This window comes from Notamacropus eugenii, chromosome X, assembly GCF_028372415.1.
Source record: "Notamacropus eugenii isolate mMacEug1 chromosome X, mMacEug1.pri_v2, whole genome shotgun sequence".
In the NCBI taxonomy this organism is placed as follows: Eukaryota; Metazoa; Chordata; class Mammalia; order Diprotodontia; family Macropodidae; genus Notamacropus; species Notamacropus eugenii.
The window spans coordinates 92270843-92293401 of NC_092879.1; the positions used below are offsets into that span (position 1 = coordinate 92270843).

The 22559-nt window shown below is 45.7% G+C and overlaps 1 protein-coding gene across 3 annotated transcripts; it reads left to right on the forward strand.

Annotated features, from left to right (window-relative positions):
* The first annotated feature begins 4232 nt into the window (after positions 1-4232).
* TNMD (tenomodulin) lies at positions 4233-21974 on the forward strand. Of its 3 annotated transcripts, none has more exons than XM_072625891.1 (7): positions 4233-4520; positions 4681-4815; positions 16141-16281; positions 16486-16587; positions 19722-19875; positions 20709-20875; positions 21352-21974. In XM_072625891.1, exons 1-7 carry the CDS (start codon positions 4467-4469, stop codon positions 21559-21561), a joined length of 963 nt encoding a protein of 320 aa, XP_072481992.1. In that variant the 5' UTR covers positions 4233-4466; the 3' UTR covers positions 21562-21974. The 3 variants fall into 3 exon arrangements, with proteins under 3 accessions (XP_072481992.1, XP_072481991.1, XP_072481993.1); XM_072625890.1 differs by having other exon boundaries at positions 4318-4520; positions 20709-20892; XM_072625892.1 differs by lacking the exons at positions 4233-4520; positions 4681-4815 and adding an exon at positions 15962-16051 and having other exon boundaries at positions 20709-20892.
* The last annotated feature ends 585 nt before the right edge of the window (positions 21975-22559 follow it).

Sequence of the window (22559 nt, forward strand, 5' to 3'; positions counted from 1 at the left end):
GTTTAATGACTGGCTCAAAGTTTTTCTCTCCACCTCAATTCCTGCCCTAGAACTAGGGGACTTGAACCTAATATACCTATCAATACTCCCTCCAATATTATAGCTTCTTGATTTTCTAATCTATTCAGTTCCCATGACTGACTCCACTATTCCATCTCAGCCACATGCATAGATGGCCATCACCCAAAAGTGTTCCATTTTCATGTTCATGAACTCTGATGTTCCTTTTGCTGACCATAAGCTTTTACCATTCTATCTTTCCCTCTGGCTTATGACCCCCAAATTCTGTTCTTCAACCTTAACATGACTTTCAATGCCACCAAGCCTCAGTTGCTCCCCAGAACCTTCCCTTTCTCTAGCCCTGGTGAATCAGCTCAGCTTGACATTGTACCCTATATATGAGCCTCTTGCCTCCTTGTCTTATCAACAGTCATGCTTTGCCAAGCCCCACCTTTGGATTACTCCCATCATATATGTCACCTGCCCTGAGGCAGCTAGGAGATACTGCCGAGACAGAGCACTGGGCCTGAAGTCAAGAAGACCTGAGTTCAAATTTGACCTCAGACTCTTACTAGCTATGTGATCTTGAGCAAGTCACTTGGCCTTTGTCTGCATCAGTTTCCTCAACTATAAAATGAGGATAATAATAGTATCTGCCTCCCGGGGTTGTCATGAGAATCAAAAAAGATAATATTTGCAAAGACTTTAACACAATGCCTCACACATAGTAGGTACTTCATAAATAGTTGTTCCTTTCCTTCCCTGTAAGGTGCCCTTTCCCTCCAACATCTCAGTCAAGGACTTCATCTCATACTTCACCAAAAAAAAAAAATTGAGACCATTCAACTAGACTTCCATCTTCTCCCTTCTACGTCACCTCACATCACTTGGATATCTTCTCCCACTATCTCTGTCTCTCTACTGCCTCACAGGAAGAGAAGGCTCTTCTCCTTGTCAAGGTAAACCTCACCCCCGACATTTACCCTTGATCCCATACCCTCCTGCCTTCTCCCCCACATCGCCCCCTCTATCATCCCCATTCTCTCACTAATCTTCAGTCATTCTCCATCTACTAGTACTTCCCTGCTGGCTACAAACATACCCGTGTCTTATCCATCCTTAAAAAAGCCCTCCCTTAATTTGAACTTCTCTTAGCTATGGTCCTATATCTCTTCTCCCCCTTCATGGCTAAATTCCTTGAAAAATCCACCTACAATAGGTGCCTCTTCCTCTTGTCCTCTCACTCTGTTCTAAACCCTCTGTAATACGGCCTCCAACCTCATCATTCAATTGAAATGCTTCTCTCCAAAGTTACCAATGATCCCTTTCTTAAGTCTAATGACCTTTTCTCAATCCTCATCTCTCTTGCCTTCTCTGAAGCCTTTGCCAGTGTCAATCACTCTCCTCTCCAGGTTTTCTCCTGGATTTCCTCTAATCTGTCTGACCTCTTCTTTGCTCCTGGTCACATCCACCAACCATGCAGCACTTAGCTGTCAAAGTAATCTCCTTAAAGAGCAGGTCTGACTGTGTCACACCTTTCCCTACTAAATAAACTTCAGTGACTCCCTATTACCTCCAGGATCAAATACAAAGTCCTCTACTTGTCACTACAAGCCCCTTTCTACTTTTCCAGTCCAAATCATGTTGCCCTGCACCCTTCTGCTTTCCAACCCTACTTCCCCTATATGTCTTCTCTTCTTCATTAGAATAGTAAGCTCCTTGAGGGCAGGGACTGTGTGACTCACTTGTATTTGTGTCCCCAGAATTTAGCATGGTGCTGTCCATTACTATTGCTATTATTAGACATATGATGGCCAGAAGTGTTTGCTATTGTCCAGGAGGATGCCTACCTAGCACAAAGTCCAGTGGAAGAGGGTGTCCCTACAGAAGGTGAGGCCTTCCAGATACTCTTATTGTAGACGATAACGGGATGACTACTACAAGACCTAGAACACTGAAGAGTTCCCTAAATAAGATTTATAATTAGTCCAATGCACTTGGGTTCTGACCCAGCAAAAAACAAGAAGATAAAGGATTTCTCCTGTCCAGGCTGTATGCAGCTGGATGAATAATCCATAAAGCTAATGTGTTAGCATCTATATCTTGTACAGACATACACATGAATGTATGAAAAGTGAATGAAAAAGCATACTTATTGAGCACTTACTATATGCCAAGCCCTGTGCTAAGTGCTCAGATACAAACAGAAAAGCAAATCAGTCCCTGATCTCAAGGAGTTCAGTATTTTTAGGGGAGAGTTAAGCAAACAATTATGGCTACAGCAGAGAGTTGACATGTGGGAATATCGCTAGCCATCTTTTTCTCATCCCACAGGCAGACCCCACTAGCTTCAGCATTATGGAGAGGTCCAGAGAAGGAGTAGGTCCCTTTCTTAGCAATCTCGGTCCATTTCATCAAGGTGGTGCAGGCCACTTCCTAATTTAAAGTTGTGCCATTATCCCTACCCAATCTTGTGTCTTTATTCCCTTCTCAAGTGAATATTGAGTCAGATCCAGAATTGGAAGAAAGGAGAGCAAGCTGGATTGTCTTTGGGAAATTGAAATTCCTTTAATGAACTCAAACTAAAATCAATCTTTTCAACACCAATATTCTTCCAGTGATGTCATATGGCTGTAATTCACAAAACCCCCAATCTCCAACAGTAAGGGTCATCCAAATGGCACTGAAGAGGCATATGGTGAGCATGAGTAGGTGGCAAGAAAGTACTAATGAAGAATTGTGCAAAATCGGAAGAATCCAAAAGATGAAGGACTGCAAAAGAAGATTGGCTGGTCATAAAGCAAAAGCAGAGAGTAACCAATGAATAATTCAAATGCTCACTAATATCAAGAGGACTAGAAGAAGGCCCCCAACACATTGGGCAGACCAAATGATTGTGATCAGCTTTACCAGAGAAGGTCACAGATCCATGCATGTATTCAAGTCCCACCATTGGCTACTTGTGTAAAGTAGTCTTGTTCTGGTCACAAGGAAGAGAGAGCAGTTTGATAGTCCATTCAGAAGGCAAGAACCAATGTGCCACACACAACGCGCAATGCCCAGAGGAAGACCATCAGGAGGTTAAAAGGATCAAGGAGCTAGTCCAGGACTCTCCTATCTGGAACATGGACAAAGCTGGTGCTCAATTCCAAGTAGCTGTGAGAAGAGAAAAGTGGCATCTACACAATGGAAGACTAATGGTGAGTTTCCAATCATAACATAACCAAAGAATCATTAGATGTGCAGCGAACTCTGGGGAACATCCGAAATCAAAAGAGAATCACAGAATATTAGAATGTGAAGGGATCTCAGTGGCCCTCTGATCTATTCCATACTTAAAAAAAGAATTCCCTCTATAAAACCCTTGACAATACAAAACAGTTTCTGCTTGAAGGCCTCTACTGAGGGGGATCCTGCACCCTCCCAAGGCAGCTCATTCTACTTTGAGCTCATTAGTAGGAAATGTTTCTTTTCTCTAAATCTATTTTGGCCTCTTGGCAACTTCCCCGCTCCCTCCATGGCTGCCCCTGGTTCTGCCCCCTGGAGCCAAGCAGAACAAGATGAATTCTTCTTCCAGTTTTTAAGTCCTTGAAGACAGCTATCATGTGCCCCTGGAGCCTTCTATTCTTTAGACTAACTACACCCCCCCCCCCATTCCTTCAACTAATCCTCTGATGGCATCAGGTCCAGGCCCTCTGCCATCATGTTTGCCCTCTTCTGGATGCTCTCCGGCTATCAATGTCCTTCTGAAAGATGGTGCCCCGAATGGAAAGTGGTACTCTAGATGATGTATGACCACGGCAACTCACACTGGGACCACTGCCTCTTTAGTTCAAGGAGTCTGGCATCTCTTCATGGACCCTGACAAGAATACACCGTTGAAAACTTTGTACTAAAGCAAGCAAGATGGAGAAAGAAGAAAAATCGGGAAGGAATGATGTCATGACTACTCCACAACATATAGGGACAGAAGCCTCAAGAAAGTGCCATGAAGAAAAGGCAGAAGGGGAAGAAACGGTGGTCAGGGAGAGGAGAGAAGTGGAGAGATGGCAAAGACTCCGTTCCTGCCTTCCTTTGTTTGGGGGTACATAGCACTTATTTCCACTGGTATTTTGAGTTCATAGCAAAAAAAATTATTTCAATGTGCCTAGATTTGGTTCCTTTCCAACGCAATACCTCCCCCCCATCCTCCAAGCCAAGAGTTCTCATTATAACCTTTGGTCTTTGCCATTCTGGGCGGAATTCACTACGTGCATGTTCTATGCATGCACGGCGGGACCTACGTAACACCCTGCTGCAGCAGAGGCCCCCCTATGATACTTCAGCCTCTGGTAGGACAGATTTGAGTCATACAAATCCAGCTTCTCATCTGGCATCTGGGATCCAGCTCAGCTGCTGCTCACTCCACCTCGGCAGTGGTCTTGCACTTCTCTCAGAGCGCAGGCAAGACAGCTTCACTCTGAGAGATGGTGGCGGCAAAGAACTCTCCAGACAACTGTGAGGACTGTCACTTTCTAGATGTGAGTCACTTTGCTTTTTTCCCTTCTCCACCAGATTTTGTCCAGGGCAGCAGAACTAGTAGAAACAACTTGGAAAGACTTTATTGTTTTGACAGTGGTGTTTTTTTGTTCTTTTTTTACGTGTGTGTGTGTCTGTGGTTTCTCTTTGCTCTTTGTTTAGGGGGAGACACCAAAGTCCAAGAAGAAGGTCTGCAGGACGTTAAAGATTGGGGGACTGGTCTTCGGGATCCTGGCTCTTTCCCTCACTCTCATATTTTTGGGGGGCAAGCACTTCTGGAACCTCGAACCCCAAAAGGTAAGTAAAGGCACCATGTTATCTAAGTGCTTTCATTTCTACGGACTCAGATGAAGTGGCCTATTTGCAAAATCCTGTGGTTTATGCATTTTTGGAAAAATCAGCTCATTAGGTCATTTGTGTGTCTATATTCTGGGGATATGAAAGAATCTGGATTTTGCTTTCTATTATTTCAAACTCTGTATCATTTCTTCACCAAGGCGGGGACTGGCAGGGGAATGTATTTCAGTTTATACCTGGGCTTGTGTAATATTTGGCCTTAAGGAGTTAAGAATCTTCATTGAAGCAAGGTTGATTGTGAGAAAATACTTTCCAGCTTTCTTTCAATTATCTGGCTAGAAACCGGTGGAAAAGCAATTGCCCTACCACTAAAGGAGAAACAGGCAGAAAGGGAGCAGCGAGGGATTTTCAGAGATTATGTTTCTGCCTTGATGCATCTCCCGTGTGAACAGGCAACAAGGGGGACTCCACCAAGCCCAGGGAGTTGCTCTGATCCCTAGGATCATACGTGTGGTTTCGTTTTAATTAGCAGCTCTCAGGTCCCACTAACCACAGCTGCCTCAGTCCCGCTGAGACTGCAGTGACACAAGGCAGATGCAAAAGGAGTTCAGTCACAGGCCCTGGGCACCTTAGGAATTCATTTGCTAGCTCTGACTAGCGTGGTGTTCAGAGAAATTCAGTTGCATGGTCTGGGCTTGATTAGTACAAGGTGATTGCGATTATCCCTCCTTAAGCCCCACAAAATGCTAAGTCACATTATCCCACCCACAGAGACTCAGGAAGTGCATCGTCATTTTGTGCTATAATGGTCTTGTAAGAGTCAATGTGGCACAGAGGGTAGGGGAATGACTTTGGAGTCAGGGAGACCTAAGCTAAAGTCTTACCTTTAACATATGCTAGATAGGTGATCATAGGTAAGTCACAACCTCTCAGTACCCTACTTGACTCTCTAAAACCATAGATTACAAGTCTTAGGTCACAAATTGATCATCTGTGTAGGTGAAGGAATTTTCCACATTGGAAGTTCCTTACTCTAATGAAGTAACAAGTCCGGCAATTTCACTCTCCCCTTCAAAAAAAGTTGTATCCACACATACACTCACACGGAGCTCAGTACGGTGGATAAACTGATGGATCTGGAGTCATAAAGACATGGGTTCAAGTCCTGTCCTGGCTACCCGAGTGACAATGGACAAGCCATTTCACTTCTCAATACTCCCAGACAACTCTCTAAGATTCCAAGTTACTGGTGAGCACAGGCAGAAGAGGATTTGGAACCAGGAATTTCCTATGTCAGTGAGATCACAAGTTTGTCCTGCCCTCCCCACAAAAGTGTATCCACATTCATTGCTCAGTCTAAATACTCTTTCAGCCATAGAAAGTTGACAGCCATGTGGTCAAGTTTCCAGAATAAACCATTTTGAAGAGTGGTTGAAGTCCATCTTGCTTAGGCACATCCTTGAAGTAGAGAGTGGAGGGAGTTTTCTAACCTTCTTGCTATTCTTTTCCCCCATTTTTAGTTCGTAGTCTTGGTTTGGTTTGGTTTTTTGGGGGTGGGGGGAGAGGGCATGGAGAGAGAAAAGCAGGGAAGCAGGAAAATGATGAGAAGAAAAGATGAAAGTTGGCACAGAAAAAGTGGGGAACCCAGGACACAGAGCAGAGGATGGAGGGAGGGGAGCTTGGGACGAAAGGCCAGTTTGGAGAGACAATGAAAGGGAAGAGGTGATGAGGAAACTGAGGCAAGGGTTCTCAGTGCCTGGTACATAGTAGGGCTTCATAAAAGCTTGCTGGATTGGACAGTTCAAAAAACGTTTTATTTTAAAATGAATTGAATCGAAAAAGTTCTATTTGTGCTTTGTTGGGAATCATTTGCGTGAACCTGGTCTTGATTTTTAAAATGAAGACCAAACAAAAACTGTCCCTGTAGCCCTCTGATGCCACAAATGCCTCTCCCCTGCCACCCCTTCCCTGCCCCTGGCATTTTCTTTGGTCTCCAACAAATCCTGCCCATGTTTAAGTAGGTGGGTAAAAACTAAAGGAAAAAAGATGAGAGCTAGCCTCCTCTCCACCAATATGCCGTTAGCCTTCTTCCTCCATCCCAATGGCTTCCTGTGCAATGCATAGTAAGGCTAGCAGGTGAGGCAAGAGGGTGTCCAGGTAAACACAGCTGCCTGTGCTTTAGAAACCCCGCTTTAATTCTGGAGTGACATACAGCACCTCAGACTGCCCAGTGGAACCATCAGCTGGGGGAGCCCCACTAACAGAGGGAAATTGCACCTTTTGGTTTCCATCCCCTCCCCCTACAAGAGCCAAGATGTGCTGAACTGAGGTTAGGGGTGGGGAGGGAAGGGTGGGGCAGGGGAAACAGGACATCTCTTAAGTATAGGATCACAGGATATGCCTCATTGCAGGGGGCTTGGTCATTTTAACCATAGCAGCACAGCTAGTTTGTACTATTCTAAAGGGATTTCTGTCCTTTTCAAAAACACAATAAGGTTCTATAAGACTAGGTGGGGACCCCACTTTTATCTTCACAACTCCATGGGGAGTGGCTCCTGCCCTTCATAGTCCTGAAAGACTCAATACTCAATAGCTAACAAATTTTAGCTGTTCCCAGATGTTCTTACTGCTCCTTTCTGCTGCCATATAGTCCCTTAAGAAGGTCACATTTTGTTGATGACAATTGTGGCCAAAAGGGGCTTGGGGGTGGGGGGGATGGGAGCAAGAAAGAAAAGCTGGGCTACCAACAATTCCTCCATCTGCTCGCAGAAGGAAACAAGCCGTGGTAGAGTGTGCCATGCTGCAGAAGGCCCAAAGGGCATCCTTGAGACCTGACTATAGTTTTAATGAGACCCATCAGTCAGCCCAAACTTCCGCCAGTCCCTTGGTGGCTTCTAGAATTCTTTTCTTTATGTCAGCTGTTCTTGTCTTAGTGAGCAAGAAGCAATCACAGGCCTTGGTAAAGCAAAGCTAGAGAAAATCTCCGAGCACACACAAAGGTGGTTGTCCCATATGAGAGCAGGAAAAGTTGAGAGTTGACCAAGAACCCAGTTCCAAGGATGCTCTGTCTCAAGGATGTGATTCTGGGTAAAGGGCTACTCAAAACTTACCTACTAAGAAGTGAAAGTCTGTCCCTAAACAATGGGGTGCCTTATGCCACCATGACTAAGGGCAGTTGGCTCTCCATCTCTTTCTCCTTTTTCTATGATGAGGTAGACTTAGCAATTAGATACTGAAGGCCTGTGCCTCCCATGTCACAAGGCACCCTCTTGCGTCCCTAGGGAATTTGGAGGGAGTCTCATTCATGTAGCCCAACTGGGCAGAAGCAGCCACTGAAATCCGATTATAGGAGTTCATCCCATTCCATCACCTTGCTGAGCCTTGATCCTCATGAAGCCTCCACTCTGGAGGCTAGGTGAGGAGATAGGAGACCATGACAGATAGGCCTGTAAGCATGGGGATCAGGGGAGAGGGCATGAGAACCTTCCCACTGTTGCAGCAGCTTCAGGCAGTGCTGGTTTGGTCACCCACGAGCCTTCCTTTCACATTGCCCTCATAGAGATTTTTCCAGAGTTTCCTGAGTCTTGGGACAGAACATCCCTCAGATCAGATTCTGAGAAGGATTTCAGGAGGAAAAGTGGGTGGGGTTGAGGGTAAAGGTACAGGTCGCATGGCCAAAAGAAGGAGAAGGTGGCCTTCAAATGCATGGCTTGTGGAAAATTCCAGTTCTGAGGGCAAAGCCAAGTTCTCCTGGCTGCCTTTAGAGGCTGTGGGGCTGTTGGCTAGAGAAAACTGATGCTGCTGGGCCATTTATTGACAGAGGGGACGTTTCTGCTGTCCTAAGGCTGCCCCCCACACACCACCCCCACTGCCACCCCCACCTTATTTTGTTTTCATACATCTGTTTAAAATAAGCTGTATTTATTTAAAATCCCACATCTGGTGTTGACATTTTCATTCCAATAAGTCCTCTTCCTCCTAGCTGCTCCCCCCCCCCCCACACCTCCCACTTTGTATGGACAAAAGATTCAGATTTCACATCCTAAACAGAGTTCGAGGCCCACTTGAATCTCTTCCCTTTGACATTTTAAAGCACACACACACATATATACACACACATACACATATATACACACATATACACTTGTGCATGCACACATACTCAAAGTTGCGCACACACATACATACATACACACACACATGCACACACGCACGCACACACACACACACACACACACACACATACATACATATACACACACTGCTCAAAGTTTGAGGAATCCAGCTTGATCGGGCCTTGCTGACCCCTACCATCTCTCAAGAAGGCCAGCGGTGTTCGGCCTTGTACCTCTGGGGCTAGCTGTGCCTAATGGAGCACAGACGTGGGCTTCCCAGCAGTTGCCCAGGGTCTTGGAAGGCCCTCTCCAAAACTTTATAAGTAAGTTCTGGTGTTCCTTGGCCAATGCATTTTGAGCATTTTGCCCACCTGGAAGGAAGGAAATGAGAAGTGAGCAGAGGAGCTCTCAGGTGCCAGGAAGAGAAACCTTTAGAGTAGACAATAATAGTTTTCTATGGCAAGGTTGGGTATGTGTGTGTCTGTCACGAACTCTGTGCAAGTGAATCAGGAGGGCTAGGAGGCTTTAGGCCCAATCAGGCTTCCCCTGAGTAAGTAACTAGAAGTTCAGGGTGATCGGTACATATTCCTCCAGGGCACCTGCAAAGCTGGTAGCCATTGGTCCCTAGCTGCCCTAATAGCAAGTCAAAAATTTCTCCTCCACACAAGCCAGGAAGCAACTGCCATCCATTCATACCTCCCCCAATCCTGCCTGATAAGGGCAGTCTGAGGAATCACCAGAGAAACCAAGGTCCCTGAAAACTATGAGAACACAAGAAACAGGAGGAGGAGGATCAGCACCACTAGTAAGGAGATCAGGGTTAGCCAACACTTATAGGGTACAATCACAAATCCTTCAGCAGCTAGAAACAACTGAGCTTAGCACCTAGTTAGCAAGAATATTGAACTAAAATTGGAAACTATCAAACGGCAAGCACACCCCCAAGTGAGCTCCTGCCTAGTGTGCCTGCCTTCCCCCACAAGTGTGCCATGTGTCACTTGCTCCAGGCACTACACTGAACTAAGTCAGGAGGCCTGGGTTTGAATCCCACTCTGTCGATGACTCTCTGTATGATCATGGACAAATCTTTTTTTCCCCTCTCCAAGCCATCAACTTCTTCCTTTGTCTGGAAGAGGAGAGGACTGAATTAACTGATCTTGAAGGTTGCTTGCATCTTGAATATTCTATAAAGTAGAAAATCGAGACCTTGGAGCAAGGGGTGATTGAGCTTCCCACCAGTGAGTTGTAGCTGTCCTTTCAAACATGACCCAGGTGCCTCCAGAAGACTCTTACTTGCCTAGTCTGGGTGTGGTTTTTCTCTGCTTCATCTGGCTTGGTCAGAGCTCTCCTTTCTTCACTCTCCTTCAGGGCACATAAGAAATATAGATTTCCTCCCCAAGCTCCCATTGGTCCCCCCCTCCACTCCCTACTGCCCCAGCAAATTGATATCTGGAGAAGCACTTGCATTTCCATCCCTAGCTGGAGGAATGGGCTTCATTTCTTTTGTTGCCACGTCGACCCCATCAGCTCAGTTAGAGTTCCCTCTTCCTCCTCCTGCATTCCAAGAATCAAACTCACACTTGGATAGCAACTCCCACTGGACCATCTCCTGCTTGAGCTACTCATGGCCAGTTCACACCGATTAAGTAGAAAGCAGGAGTCAGAATGCTACAAACATAGATGGGCTCCTCAGCTGCTTCCTCCTAAGGGAGCATTTGGTTGTCAGCCTCTATGACACCAACGACAAAGGAATAAGCCTTCAAAGTGAACTGCTCATGAGCGAGTGGCAGTGGAATTGGGCCCATGGGGAAGAGGAGCTTGGGTGCCACTTTGGACACCTTATTAGGCTCAGCAAAATGGTTGTCTCCAATCATGTTGCACTAGCCCATGTGACAGCATTTTGAGATGCTGATGGACTAGCAGAATCCTTGGGTGCCATAACCCCCTGACTTAAAATCATCCTCAGGTCATCTCCCCAGTCCTGCCTCAGGGACCAAGCTGGTCTCCCCCAATCAAATAATGCCATCCCTGTACCAAACTTGCCCCAGTCCTAAGAGGGGGCACCATCAACTGCTCAACCAACCAATGTTCTGACAGTAAAAGCAGCAAAAAAGTAGCCAGGGAGACACAGCTGACCCAACCGACAAAGAAAAGAAGGGGAAAGGGGAAAGGGGGAAAATTTCTCGAGCTCTGGATCTGCAGATACAAAGAGCAGCTCCTGAGACCAACCTTGTTGAAAAGGAGGAATGTCTGCACTACTTAGGCCAGATTTTTTCCATACTTTGAAAGGGGTAATTGAAGATCCAGGAGGCCAGGCTCCTCTAGGAAAAAAGTCTATTTCCACAGGTAACTCAGTACCCAGAGGTCATTTTGTAGGCACCGGGTCCCTCAGGTATGAAACAGGCTGAGGTGGACTGCGCCCCCTCAAATGCCCCGACCCCCCACAAATGAACACCTGCCAGCAGCTATTCTGAGCACAGATTTCAGCTTCAGGAAATGCACCCCATAAGGAGATATTGAAGAATGAGGGCTGGGGAAAAGAGCAACTAGATTAACCACAGATTTCAGCAAAGAAAAACAGCCTAAACACCCCAGACCAAATGTCCTCGCCTCTTTCTGAACAGACTAAACCTGCTTACCCCTAAACAGATTTATCACACCCAGGTCTGCAGCAACGGCACCCTTCAGAGAAGCTTTATTTTCAAATCTCAGAGACTATCGCAAACAAAGGAGACAGAAAAAAAAATGAAAACCCATGAAAAATGGATGATGAGGCTCGTTTACCGCCTGAGTAGAAGGATTAAAATAGATTGGGGAAGGAATTTCTGGGCAGGAGAAAAAGGAATGTGTCTGCATCGTCGCCACGGTAGTGTTTTGGTTTTTTTCTCAATGTGGTCTTCTTACACTGTGCAATTCCTGTGACCTAACTGCTGGATTATCTCATGGCATTTGGAATGCAGGTCGTGCTGCTCTTAATTGGGTTTGCTGTCCCCTGATTAGCTTGAGCAGAGTAGGAAGGGAGCCAGAAAGCAAATGGGGCAGAGTGGGGGACATCAAAGATAAATCCCACCCCACCCTTTACAATTTTACCACTAGCTGGTCCTAGGTTAAGGGCCAAAGTTTAGTGTCCACTCTCATCTATGTCATCGTAGGCAGCTTGATTCTTCCTTAGTTGGATGTTGGGCAGGACAAAGTTAATCTGGTCCTCTACTCTTCAGAAAGCCCCTGTCTGGACCAGTTAGCATAGCAGACTAGAGCTTGATGCCAACAAGGCCAAGGTCGTGAGCCTGGTCTTTAGACAAGGCAGCCTGGAGATATTCCAGGTGAGCCCATTTGCAGATGACCTTTGCAGAGGCTACTAAATGAGATCCATGAGCACTCAGAAAAGTTTAGTCAACTATCCACACAGGAAAAGCCAAGTGGGCGAGAATACCTATTCTTCAGACTATGAAATGCAGTAGGTGGGAGAGTGCAGAAATCAGGCTGTCAGTACATTGATCTTGGATAGACGTTGCAAATGAATGATAGATAGGCTGGGCCCAGAAAGCTGCAAGAGAGGAGAGTAGGCTGGCTGGCCTTGGAGAAACTGCACAGAGCGTGCTATTACCCCAAGTTTCTACCTGAAACAAAGGTGCATCTTCTTCCAGTGATAATGCACAGATGAATGCCATAAATTAAAATCCCTGTTGCCTAGAGGGAATGGGGAGATACATAGTGAGCATACACAGATTGAGTGATATGACCATTTATGAGTGATAGACACAAAATGGTGTAAGACATATCAAAAAGGTGCATGCTGGGAAAAGGATATGTCTGATCATGTACTGATTGCCAAAGATAAGGCATGGACAGCCCAAGTGCTGTACCAGTACACACATAATATGCTGAGATCTAGCAGAAGGTCCCCACGCACTGAAGAGAACCCCTGTGGAGAACTTAGGGGAGTCCATGGATGAGAAGGTGTGAGTGGTTTGCAAACTGTGCCACTAGAGAGGGTTCCCCACCTGGGATGCATATGAGTCAGACAGCCTCATGCAGAGCCTAAGACTGTTCTGCAGGCATGGACTATGCCTCCCCCAAAGCTGGCCAGGCATATCCTAAACACGGGTGTGCTCCGTGGGAAATCAGACAAGAGATGGCACCCCTCAAAGCCACCCTCACACATTTCAAAGAACTGGAGGATGGCAGATCAGGGGCACCATCCCAGATCCTCATCCTTTTCAAAGCACTACTCGTACTTACAGAATGCCAGCTACAGAGCTGGATAGAGGCTGTTCACTTTCAAGGATTGTAATAGTATTGAAAATAAGCTAGCTCTAGGGCAAATGGATCCCTCTGTAGTTAGGACCATAGGAATCCAAGTTCAAAGGAACCTTAGAAGTCACCTAGTCCTAGTAACTCATTTTACAGAGGAGAAAACTAATACCGAGAAAGACTTTCCCAAGGTCACACAGGTCAAGTAAGAAGTCGAGCTGGGATTTGAATCCAAGCCCTCAGCCTCTAAGTCAATTAGGTGGTTCAGTGGATGCCTCACTGGACTTGGAATAAGGAAGTTCTGCATTCAACTCCTGCCTCAGACACTTAACTTACTAACTGTGTGTCCTTGAAAAGGTCACTTCATACCTCTCAACCTCAGTTTTCCCATCTGGAAAGTCATAGGAATGAACTTGATGGCCTCTAAGATCTCTTTCAGCTCTAAATCTATGAACCTACAAAGCCCCAGGTTCCTTCTACAACACTATTCTGCCTCCCATTGCTACCAATCCAATCGCAGAGTCAGCAACTACCAGCATGGCAACAGAGTGATGGAGGGAGACAGTCACAAAGATAGCTCCAACAAAGAATATTCCCTGAGAAACTTTGAAAATCATTGCGATCTGCTGAGCTTAGCACCGTTGCCACTTTCCAATAATATTTATCTGCAAGGTGTCCAAGCAGGGTGCATTGCCAAACATGCCGGAAAACTCATTCTCCAGGAGAACGAAATTCGAAACGTCTCCAGTCCAATTTCAGAGTCTTCCTCCGATGATTGAAAATGCAGCCTGTATTTTCCTGGGGCCCAGGTAGGCAGCACTCCAACATCCATCCCCTGGTCTCTAACCTCATTTTTCCATGCACCAATCCATCAATGGCGGTACTGATGAAACACCACTACGGGCAGTGGTGTTGAAGTTTATCTCAGGGACTGAGAGTATTTCTAACACAAATTCCGCCCTGTTGGGAGACCTGACAAGGCTGAATCTGAGTTGGATGCTTCTCCTACCTCCTCCCCCCAACCCCCCCATAGGTCTAGCTGACAGAGAGCTCGATTTGTTACTCTGGGTAGAGGTTTCTCTTTTCTCAAGCTGGCTGCGGAGCTGAAACCAAGGACATATTTATAGCTAGGAGCAAATACCAAGCCTGATGGAATCTGCTACCTGTCACCAACCAGCTCAGGCTTCCTTAGTTAACTCCACGCCTGCCATAGATCTTGGGGGTGCCTTTTCTCTTCCCTTTTTGCTTCCCAGTTGACCTTGCCCATTTGCTTGAAAAAAAAAAGAATCTCCTTCTGGCGAGACCAGTCTCACTCCACCCCAAAAAAGGAGGAGTCATTCCACGAATGTTTGTGGGGCACCTACTGTGTACACAGGAAAGCCCCTTGCTAGCCATCATGGGGAGGGGAGGGGGAAGGAAAAAGAAAACTATTTCAGACCCAGTCTCTTGTTTTTCAACTTCGTCAGCCTCTTTTCAGGTTCCAAATAATCCTTGCTACAGCAAACTCTTCCAACTTGTTTCTCTGCTTGAGTTGAGGACAAACTGACCGGGTTAAACCAATAGTCTAATGCAGACATCTGCAGACACCAGTAACGCAAGCCAGATCTGGCTGTCGCTGAAGAAGATGCCATTCGAAGGAGATGTTGTCCCTCCTGAGGGCATGTGTTTGCAGGTTTGAAGCTTTTCAAGGTCTCGTTCAGAAAAGAAAAGAAGCTAGATGAAACCAATGGCCAGAGGACTCCGAACAGCATGGTTAAAATCAACTTCAAGGTGTGGAGTCAGGCTGCATTCATATTCCTTAACCAGCTCATTCTCTGGGATTGGTCATTCCAGTCCTTGGGACTGGAGGAGTTTAAGTGTCCCCCTATGAAAATACTCCAAGACGCGCAGGAGTAAACCATGCGGAAACTATAAGGCAGATGTTTGCAGACATGTAGTAGGATAGAGGGGCTGCATGAACTCAGTGTAGTGAGAGAAGTATGGAATTTGAAGTCAGAGGCCCTGAGTTCAAAGCCCAGCTCTGCCACTTATTCCCTGTAAGACATTAGGGAAGACCTTTTCCAGTGGGAAAGAGCTCACTTTTCTAAACTGTAAAAAGAGGGAGTTGGATCCGATGGCCTCCCAAGTCCCATGCTCTGTGATCCTGTGAATGTGGCGGACTTGAGGAAGGCTCCCAGGAAGAAAACCAAAATAAGGAACATCGAACCCAGAAAAGATTTAGTAGTTTTCGGCCAGAAGGAAAGGCTGAACAGGAACGATCAATGGTTTTCAGGGATTCAATTGGTACAACAGTAGGAATGGGGTGCCATTTACTCTCCTTTCTCCCTGCTGGAGCCAAATGAGAGGAAACAAACTGAGTCTGTGACAAATGGGAAGTTCACTTAGCTCTAAGGAAATTCTTTCAGGCACCAAAGGTAACCAAAATAAGTTACCAAGGAACACTGGGAAATCTCCTTTTGTTGGAGTGTCTTAATAGGCTGTAGCTCCCCCTTCAGAAAGCTTTAGGTGATGCCTACTTGGAGAGGATGATTAACTAAAGGAACTTCCTGGGTCCACCTATCAAGGGAACAACAAATATTCCCTGCACTTAACACAAGAGGGCACCATTATAGGCACCATTTAATAGACTCATTGGTCTATTTCAAGGTGGTTTAATATTTAGTCAAGGTCTACACACGGGAGCTGCTGGAACTCAGCCCACAATTTCTTAGTGGCAAGCCCCAGAGGTCTTGCTTCTAGAGAGCCTGCCATTCAGCTTTAGGATCTCAAAGCCCCTCCCTTGGCCTTCAGAGTCACAGCATTAGCAGGAGTGAGCTAACCAGACAGTTCATCATCACCTGAGCGTTGGAGGAAGCCATGGAGAAAAGGTAAATGTGCCTTAGATGGTACCCCCAAAAAAAAAAAAAAAAGAATATCCTGAGTATCTCAGAGCTGGTTTTCCTCTTCGTTCTCCCAGATCTATGACGTAGAGCATACATTCTTCAGCAATGGGGAGAAGAAAAAGATCTTGATGGAAATTGACCCTATAACCAAGACAGAGATTTTCCGAAGTGGAAATGGCAGTGACGAGACATTGGAAATCCACGACTTTAAAAATGTAAGTTGGATATTTCCCCCCTCTAGTTTGTCTATCAGAAGTCAGAGTGTTTATGCTGAAATAGCAGATCCTTTTGTGCTACTGTTTAATTTTTAAGCCAAAACTCTGGGTCTGAACTGTTCTAACCAGAGCCCTAAAAGGAAAAGGTCCATTTGGTTGCCAAGTTCTGCCATTTCAGGGGAGTGTGATTTTGTGTCTTTTTAGGGCTACACTGGTATCTTCTTTGCTGAGCTCCAAAAATGCTTCCTGAAAACTCAAATTAAAGTAATCCCTGATTTCGATGAAACGGAGATGGAAGATGCTGAGGTAGGTGTGCCATCAATTCTCTCATGCCTGCAGCACCTAAGCTTGGAGTCCTGCATTCCAGATCCTGACACATGCTGCCATTCACAAGGACCTCAAAGATGTGTCACTTTCATCTATGGAGGTTCTTTCTCCGCTGACCTGGAGAGCAAGCCTGCTATTACATAGAGTGTGGTTTGGGAGTCAGAAGGATTCAATATGAATCTCAAGTCTTTTATTTATTACCCATGTGACCATGGGCAAGTCACTTAACTTCTCCAAGCCTCAGTTTCCTTATCTGTAAAATAAGGGACTTGGACCAGATGGTAGTAATACTTTTTCCATCACTTTCTTAGGTCTTCACAACCAACAACACAATAAATTAGGCACTTATCTGTAGCATTTGCCAAAGTGTAAATGCTCACAGTGAAAATTTCACAGTTGGCTCTTCCTCAGGAGCTAGTTCAAGATGGCTCCAACACACTCTTGCTTTACTGTCCCTTTCAACACTAGACCTAGGATCCTGTAATCCTGGCTGGTCTGGGAGAACTGGTGTGGCCAAAAACTCCATCCAGTAGACAGTCAAGCTAGTGGCAACCCCCTGTTTGTGGGATTAGCAAAGCAAATCCACACAGTCAAACCATCCCCAGAGCCATACTGGAAGTCTTTCAAGCTTGGTAGGCCCTGTCCAAGCTTGTGCTCGGCCACCAGAGCCCAGGATCCCCTCTATATCATCATGAGGTGTCAGAAGAAGCCTGTAGCAGAGAAAATAAGGAATGACTTCAAAGAAAACCAATTCAGCCCTGCCCAAAACAAGGTCATAGAAAAATTCACATGGTCAAGGGCAACAATTCACGGACCAATGACAATCTCTTGCCACGTATTGCCACTCTGACCTTTATTTTATGTTCTCCATTCATCTGTACCTTCCTTTCCATCATGGTCTTACCTGGGCTTCATTGAAGAAGAAAAGATCATGACCAAGGAAGGGGAAGTCAGCTCTGATGTAAAAAGAACCTTGAGCAGTTCAGCTCTCAAAAAGCTGTTCATTCCATCCAGCTTTGCTTGCAGCTGTGCCAGCACACCTAGGCAGAAATCAACAGCCTGTAATGCAAAAACTAGCAGACTGTGAAGGGAATGGGCACAGGGTCCTCCTTTCTCTACTGCCTTTCATTCCTCTCCTTCTCCAGCAGCTCTTTTTCTGACCTAGGACCTACCAAGGATCCCACTGGCCCCACTGGTCAGGCTGGTAGCACACTCTGAGCTAAAGGTCACTGACCCCTGCTATTAGAGGGGTTTTTAAAAGGACAATTATAGCGAGACAAAAAAAATGCTGCTGTGACCTCAAGATCTGTGATCAGAACATTCTAGAAGTATTTTTAAAGGCACAAATCAGTGTAATCAAGAAACAGGATGGTAATTACCAGAGGAGGGATAACTATGACCCAAAGTGGGACATGGAGAGAGCTGAATCAGCAGAGATGCTCAGCCTTGTGCACCAGTTTTAGCAGAAAATGGACATCATATTTTGGAAGAGCTAGACAGTCGGTCTCTAGAGCTTTCTATTAATTGAGAAACTTTTCCAGAGTTTATTTATGCATTCCACTGAATGCATGGGCCCTCATGGGGCTCTCAGCCTGATCTAGTCTTCAGCCTGTCTTGCCAAATCTTTCTAAGGAAATAAAACCTGGGGTTTCATAGATACAGAGAATTCCTGGGATGGACAATCCTTCCCCTCATGTAGATCTATGAGTGGTCCGCAACTTCTAGTCTTGGACTGTCTGTGGGCACCAAGAGAGAAAATGACTCCTCAGGCTTACGTAGACAGTAGATTGCAGAGGGGGATTTGAACCCAGGGCCACCTGACTCTACTAAGCACACTGTCTCTCCAACTTTCCCATCTGTAAGAAAATGATGTCATGGGCATATATGGGCTCAGGCATGTTCCAAGTTATTTTACTGGTAAATCGATGAGTCAAAAGGACACAAACCCTCTTACTGACAATGCCCATGCAGAACCTGCAAGTGAAATGTACCAAGTATCAATGTGGAAACAGGCCTGGTCTTGTTAATGACTCTGTTCAGCATGACAACTTCATCTTGCGCAGACAGCTCCTTTCATGGCATCCCAAGGTCCTTACAGACTTTTAAGCACAAGACAGCATAGGGTTCAGTATTATAAATTACTTCGAAAAAATATGCAAAGGCATTCTACAGAGAATAAATTAGAGGGCTGAAATCATAAAGCTTGGAACAGAGAAAGAGTGAAATTGAGAGATCTCATCACTGGGAGGGTGAGGATTAGGGAATAGCTTAAGGCAAGAAGACAAGTCAATAAGGAGGCTCCTAAGCATCCTCACAGATCCCAAGAAATAGCCATGGGGATTAGACAATGTCCAAAGGCTGTGCCAGTGAGGCTATGCTCCTGGACGTAAGATGACTATTTCAAGACTATCCTTACAAATAATCACTGCCTCCATGATCTGGGACTGAGAGCAGAGGAGCCCCACCCATCAGGTGTTGACAGTGACCACCAACCTGAGGAAAGAGAGCCCTGACCTCCATTCACTTGGGAGCCACACTGGCTGCTGTGTTGGTCCCAACAAGGGACTAAGGGCAGGGGCCAGATTGATCATAGGGCTCTTAAAAGGCAGTGAAAGACTTTATTTTAAGATGTACAGTTGCCTCCAGGTCCCAGGGTAAGAAATGAAGGCATCAAAAGACTGTTATTCTCAGTTTCCTTCTCTGTAAAATGAGGGAGTTGAACAAGAAAGGTTCCTTCCAGTTCTGAATCTGTATTCCTACAACCTTGCTTCCTTGCACCAGGATTTAACATCTTTGCACCACCGTAAGGACAGCGGTGACATACTGCACAGAGGGCTAGTCTTGGAGGTGAGAAGACTTAAGTTCAAACTTGCCTTGGACACTACCTATGTGACCCCAGGCAAGTCATTGAATCTCAGAAGGGAATAACGAGGCTCCAAGGAGATGACATAAAGTTGCTTTACAAACTTTAAAATGCTATCTAGATGCTAGCTGTTGTTGTTGTCAGCTCTGCCCAGATCTTACTTGCACATCAAAGGTTACCTGCAAGGTTACTGGATCTTGGCTTCTTTCCCCGCCCCCTTCCACTCACCCCAACAACATTCCTCTTCCAGAATGATGAAATCACAACAACCTACTTTGAGCAATCTATGGTTTGGATTCCGGGAGAAAAGCCTATTGAAAACAAAGACTTCCTGAAAGGCTCCAAAATCTTTGAAGTCTGCCAGAATGTGAGCATACATTGGATCCATCCCACACTACTAACAGGTATGAAGTTGTCCTCCCTCCAAAGACAACACGGGTTAACGATCTCGGGATCTGGAGGCAGCCTTTCTTGTAAAGCAAAGTCTATCTTCCTAGATGAGACAGTACACACTAACTGCCAGCAAAGAGGGGATTTTCACAGCCAAGTTATAAATCAGACAAATTTATGCTGACAGGCTCTTAAATATAGCAGTAAGGGTAACACCACCCTAATGTGGCTAGTGATAGCAAAGAGGCAATCTGTCTTTCATTACACATCTGTATTCATTCCACCCGACGTACCAGCTCATTGCTCAAACCTCTGCAGGTCCAACGCTAGAACAAAGATTAGTCCAAAAATGGGCCTCCACAGTGAGGCACGAGCCCATGGCACCCTCCCTGGAAGACAGGCCACCTGCTGTGTGTCTGCTTCTCCAGTGGCACAGTGGAGAAGGAAGGCCAACTGGCTAGCTTAGCAAAGCTAAGGACCCTGGGCACCTCCTATCAACTATGGTCAGCTCAGGTGAACAGAGACTTTGGTGGCTCCATTTCTAGACATCACAGAATAAAGCTGGAACTAGGAATGTTTTCTCCTAGGGCAAAAATAGTTTGGGGAAAAATATTTTCTAGTGACTACAAAGCTAACAACATCTGTGCTTGGGTCGCTGGTAGACTATTAGCTTTGAAGATATCCCTTTTTAGTGCATCAGCTAAAGGATGTGAGTAATTTACCCCTACCAAAGCCACTAAAGAGAAACTCTCCATGTAGAAACCCTTCCAGTGCTGAGGTCCCACTGAGCCAGCCAAGAGATGTTGGGAACATCACTTTGGTGCAGTACTAATATTTGTCGTTTCAGCTTCTGAATTTCAGGACTTCGAGGGAGGAAATGAAAACGTCCACTTTCTCACAAACCGTAAGAGTGGGATTGACCTCAATGAGCAGTGGATGGACCCGGAAGTGAAGCCTGGGAAGAAACGCCAGAGCCGACAGTTGGCTGAAGAGGATCTCCCAGTGAACGACTATGTAAATTTGGGGGTTAGGTAACGACCAGCTCTTTCATGATGTGCTCCGACAGCCCATGCCAAAGCTTGCTCGACACAGTTGTGATAGGAGGTTTTTGGGGTAACCTATTTATAGACCTCATCCACTGAATCTGCGGTTAGAAAGAAAAAGGGATCATTACAAAGTGCTAGGGGACCTCCAAAGTGTCCCTGTCTTTAATGCCATTTCAAGTTGCATTCATTAGAATGTCAATGAGAGCAAAACAGACTGTTTTATAAACTTGGATGTTACCATGGGGGGTGGGGGGAACTAATTTTATAATAATTTTGTAGATCACTATTGGCTTACTTAAGAAATGATGAAGGGTGATGTTGACCAGGGAACTTAATTATCTATTGGGTCTTCCTTCCAAGTAACCTGTAGCTCTCTTATTTTGGGTGGGACTTCTATGTAGTAGGCTTAGCCTCTTCAAGTCATCTTCTTTATTTTTCTTACAGACCGAAAATGGAGTCGAATTTGACCCCATGCTGGATGAAAGAGGTTATTGTTGTATTTACTGTCGTCGGGGTAACCGCTATTGCCGCCGGGTGTGTGAGCCTCTACTGGGCTTCTACCCCTACCCGTACTGCTACCAAGGAGGGAGGGTCATCTGTCGGGTTATCATGCCTTGTAACTGGTGGGTGGCACGCATGTTGGGGAGGGTCTAGTGCCAAACTTAGGCACCATGCAAGTAAGCCAATCCATGATATCCATGTGTAACCCAGTAAATGTATGCCTGTGAGGCACTTGGCTACTTGCCCTCCATGGCTATTATGTACTTACCTTCTTATTACTATGATAGTAATGCATGTGTCATCAGTGGCCTGATTCTTGCCAAACACTCTCCATGCATCGGGGCAAAAAGTCCTCCCTGGCCACCTTCTCATCCCAAAATAGTGCAGATTTGTCCTAACATGAGCAAGTTCAGCAGAACATCTGCAGATGTGTTGGAGCCTGCAACCAGCTGGGGAGAGGAGGGATGGCAGGCAGGATTCCCAAATATTGCCTTTTATGATGCTGTATAGAGAATGCAGAAATGAAAGGCTGACAATAAAATATTACCATAGCTGACTCATAAAAATGTTCCTTCTCCTTTGTATTTAATTACCTGAGAGACAGACTGTAAACTTAGCTCAGTATCTAATAAAGCCTAGGTCCGGCAGTGAGAATCTCAGCAACTTTCCACTAACGGATTACCACTGCTCAGACTCAGCAAAAGAGAAAGAGAGACCAGCATAGAGAGTCCAAGTGTTGTCCTATCCCTGTAAGGGGCAACATTCTTCCTCTTGGCCAGATTTCTCTTTTCATAACTTTGGGGACTGACCTTTATTTAGATGAGCACCTAGTTAGGGACTGCTCCAAGGCTATTGTCTGGGGAGCTGGGATTCATGAGTATCATTCACTCTGAGCACAGGGGCTTTTATAAGTTCCACGGGGCAGGGCAAGGAAAGAGAGTGTTTTCCCCAAATCATAGGGGACTAGCATTCTTCTTTGACCTTCTGAAAGGGAGGCCCAAGCTAAGTCTCTGGCTACCTGGTACTTTGACCAAGAATGAATGGAGAGGGAAAGTCTGCCTCTGTGTCTACTTCTGATCTCAGTAATCAAGGTGTACCCATCTAAATGAACCCTCTACTTCCATTTGGAGAGGGCCCCCTCTGCTCCATAA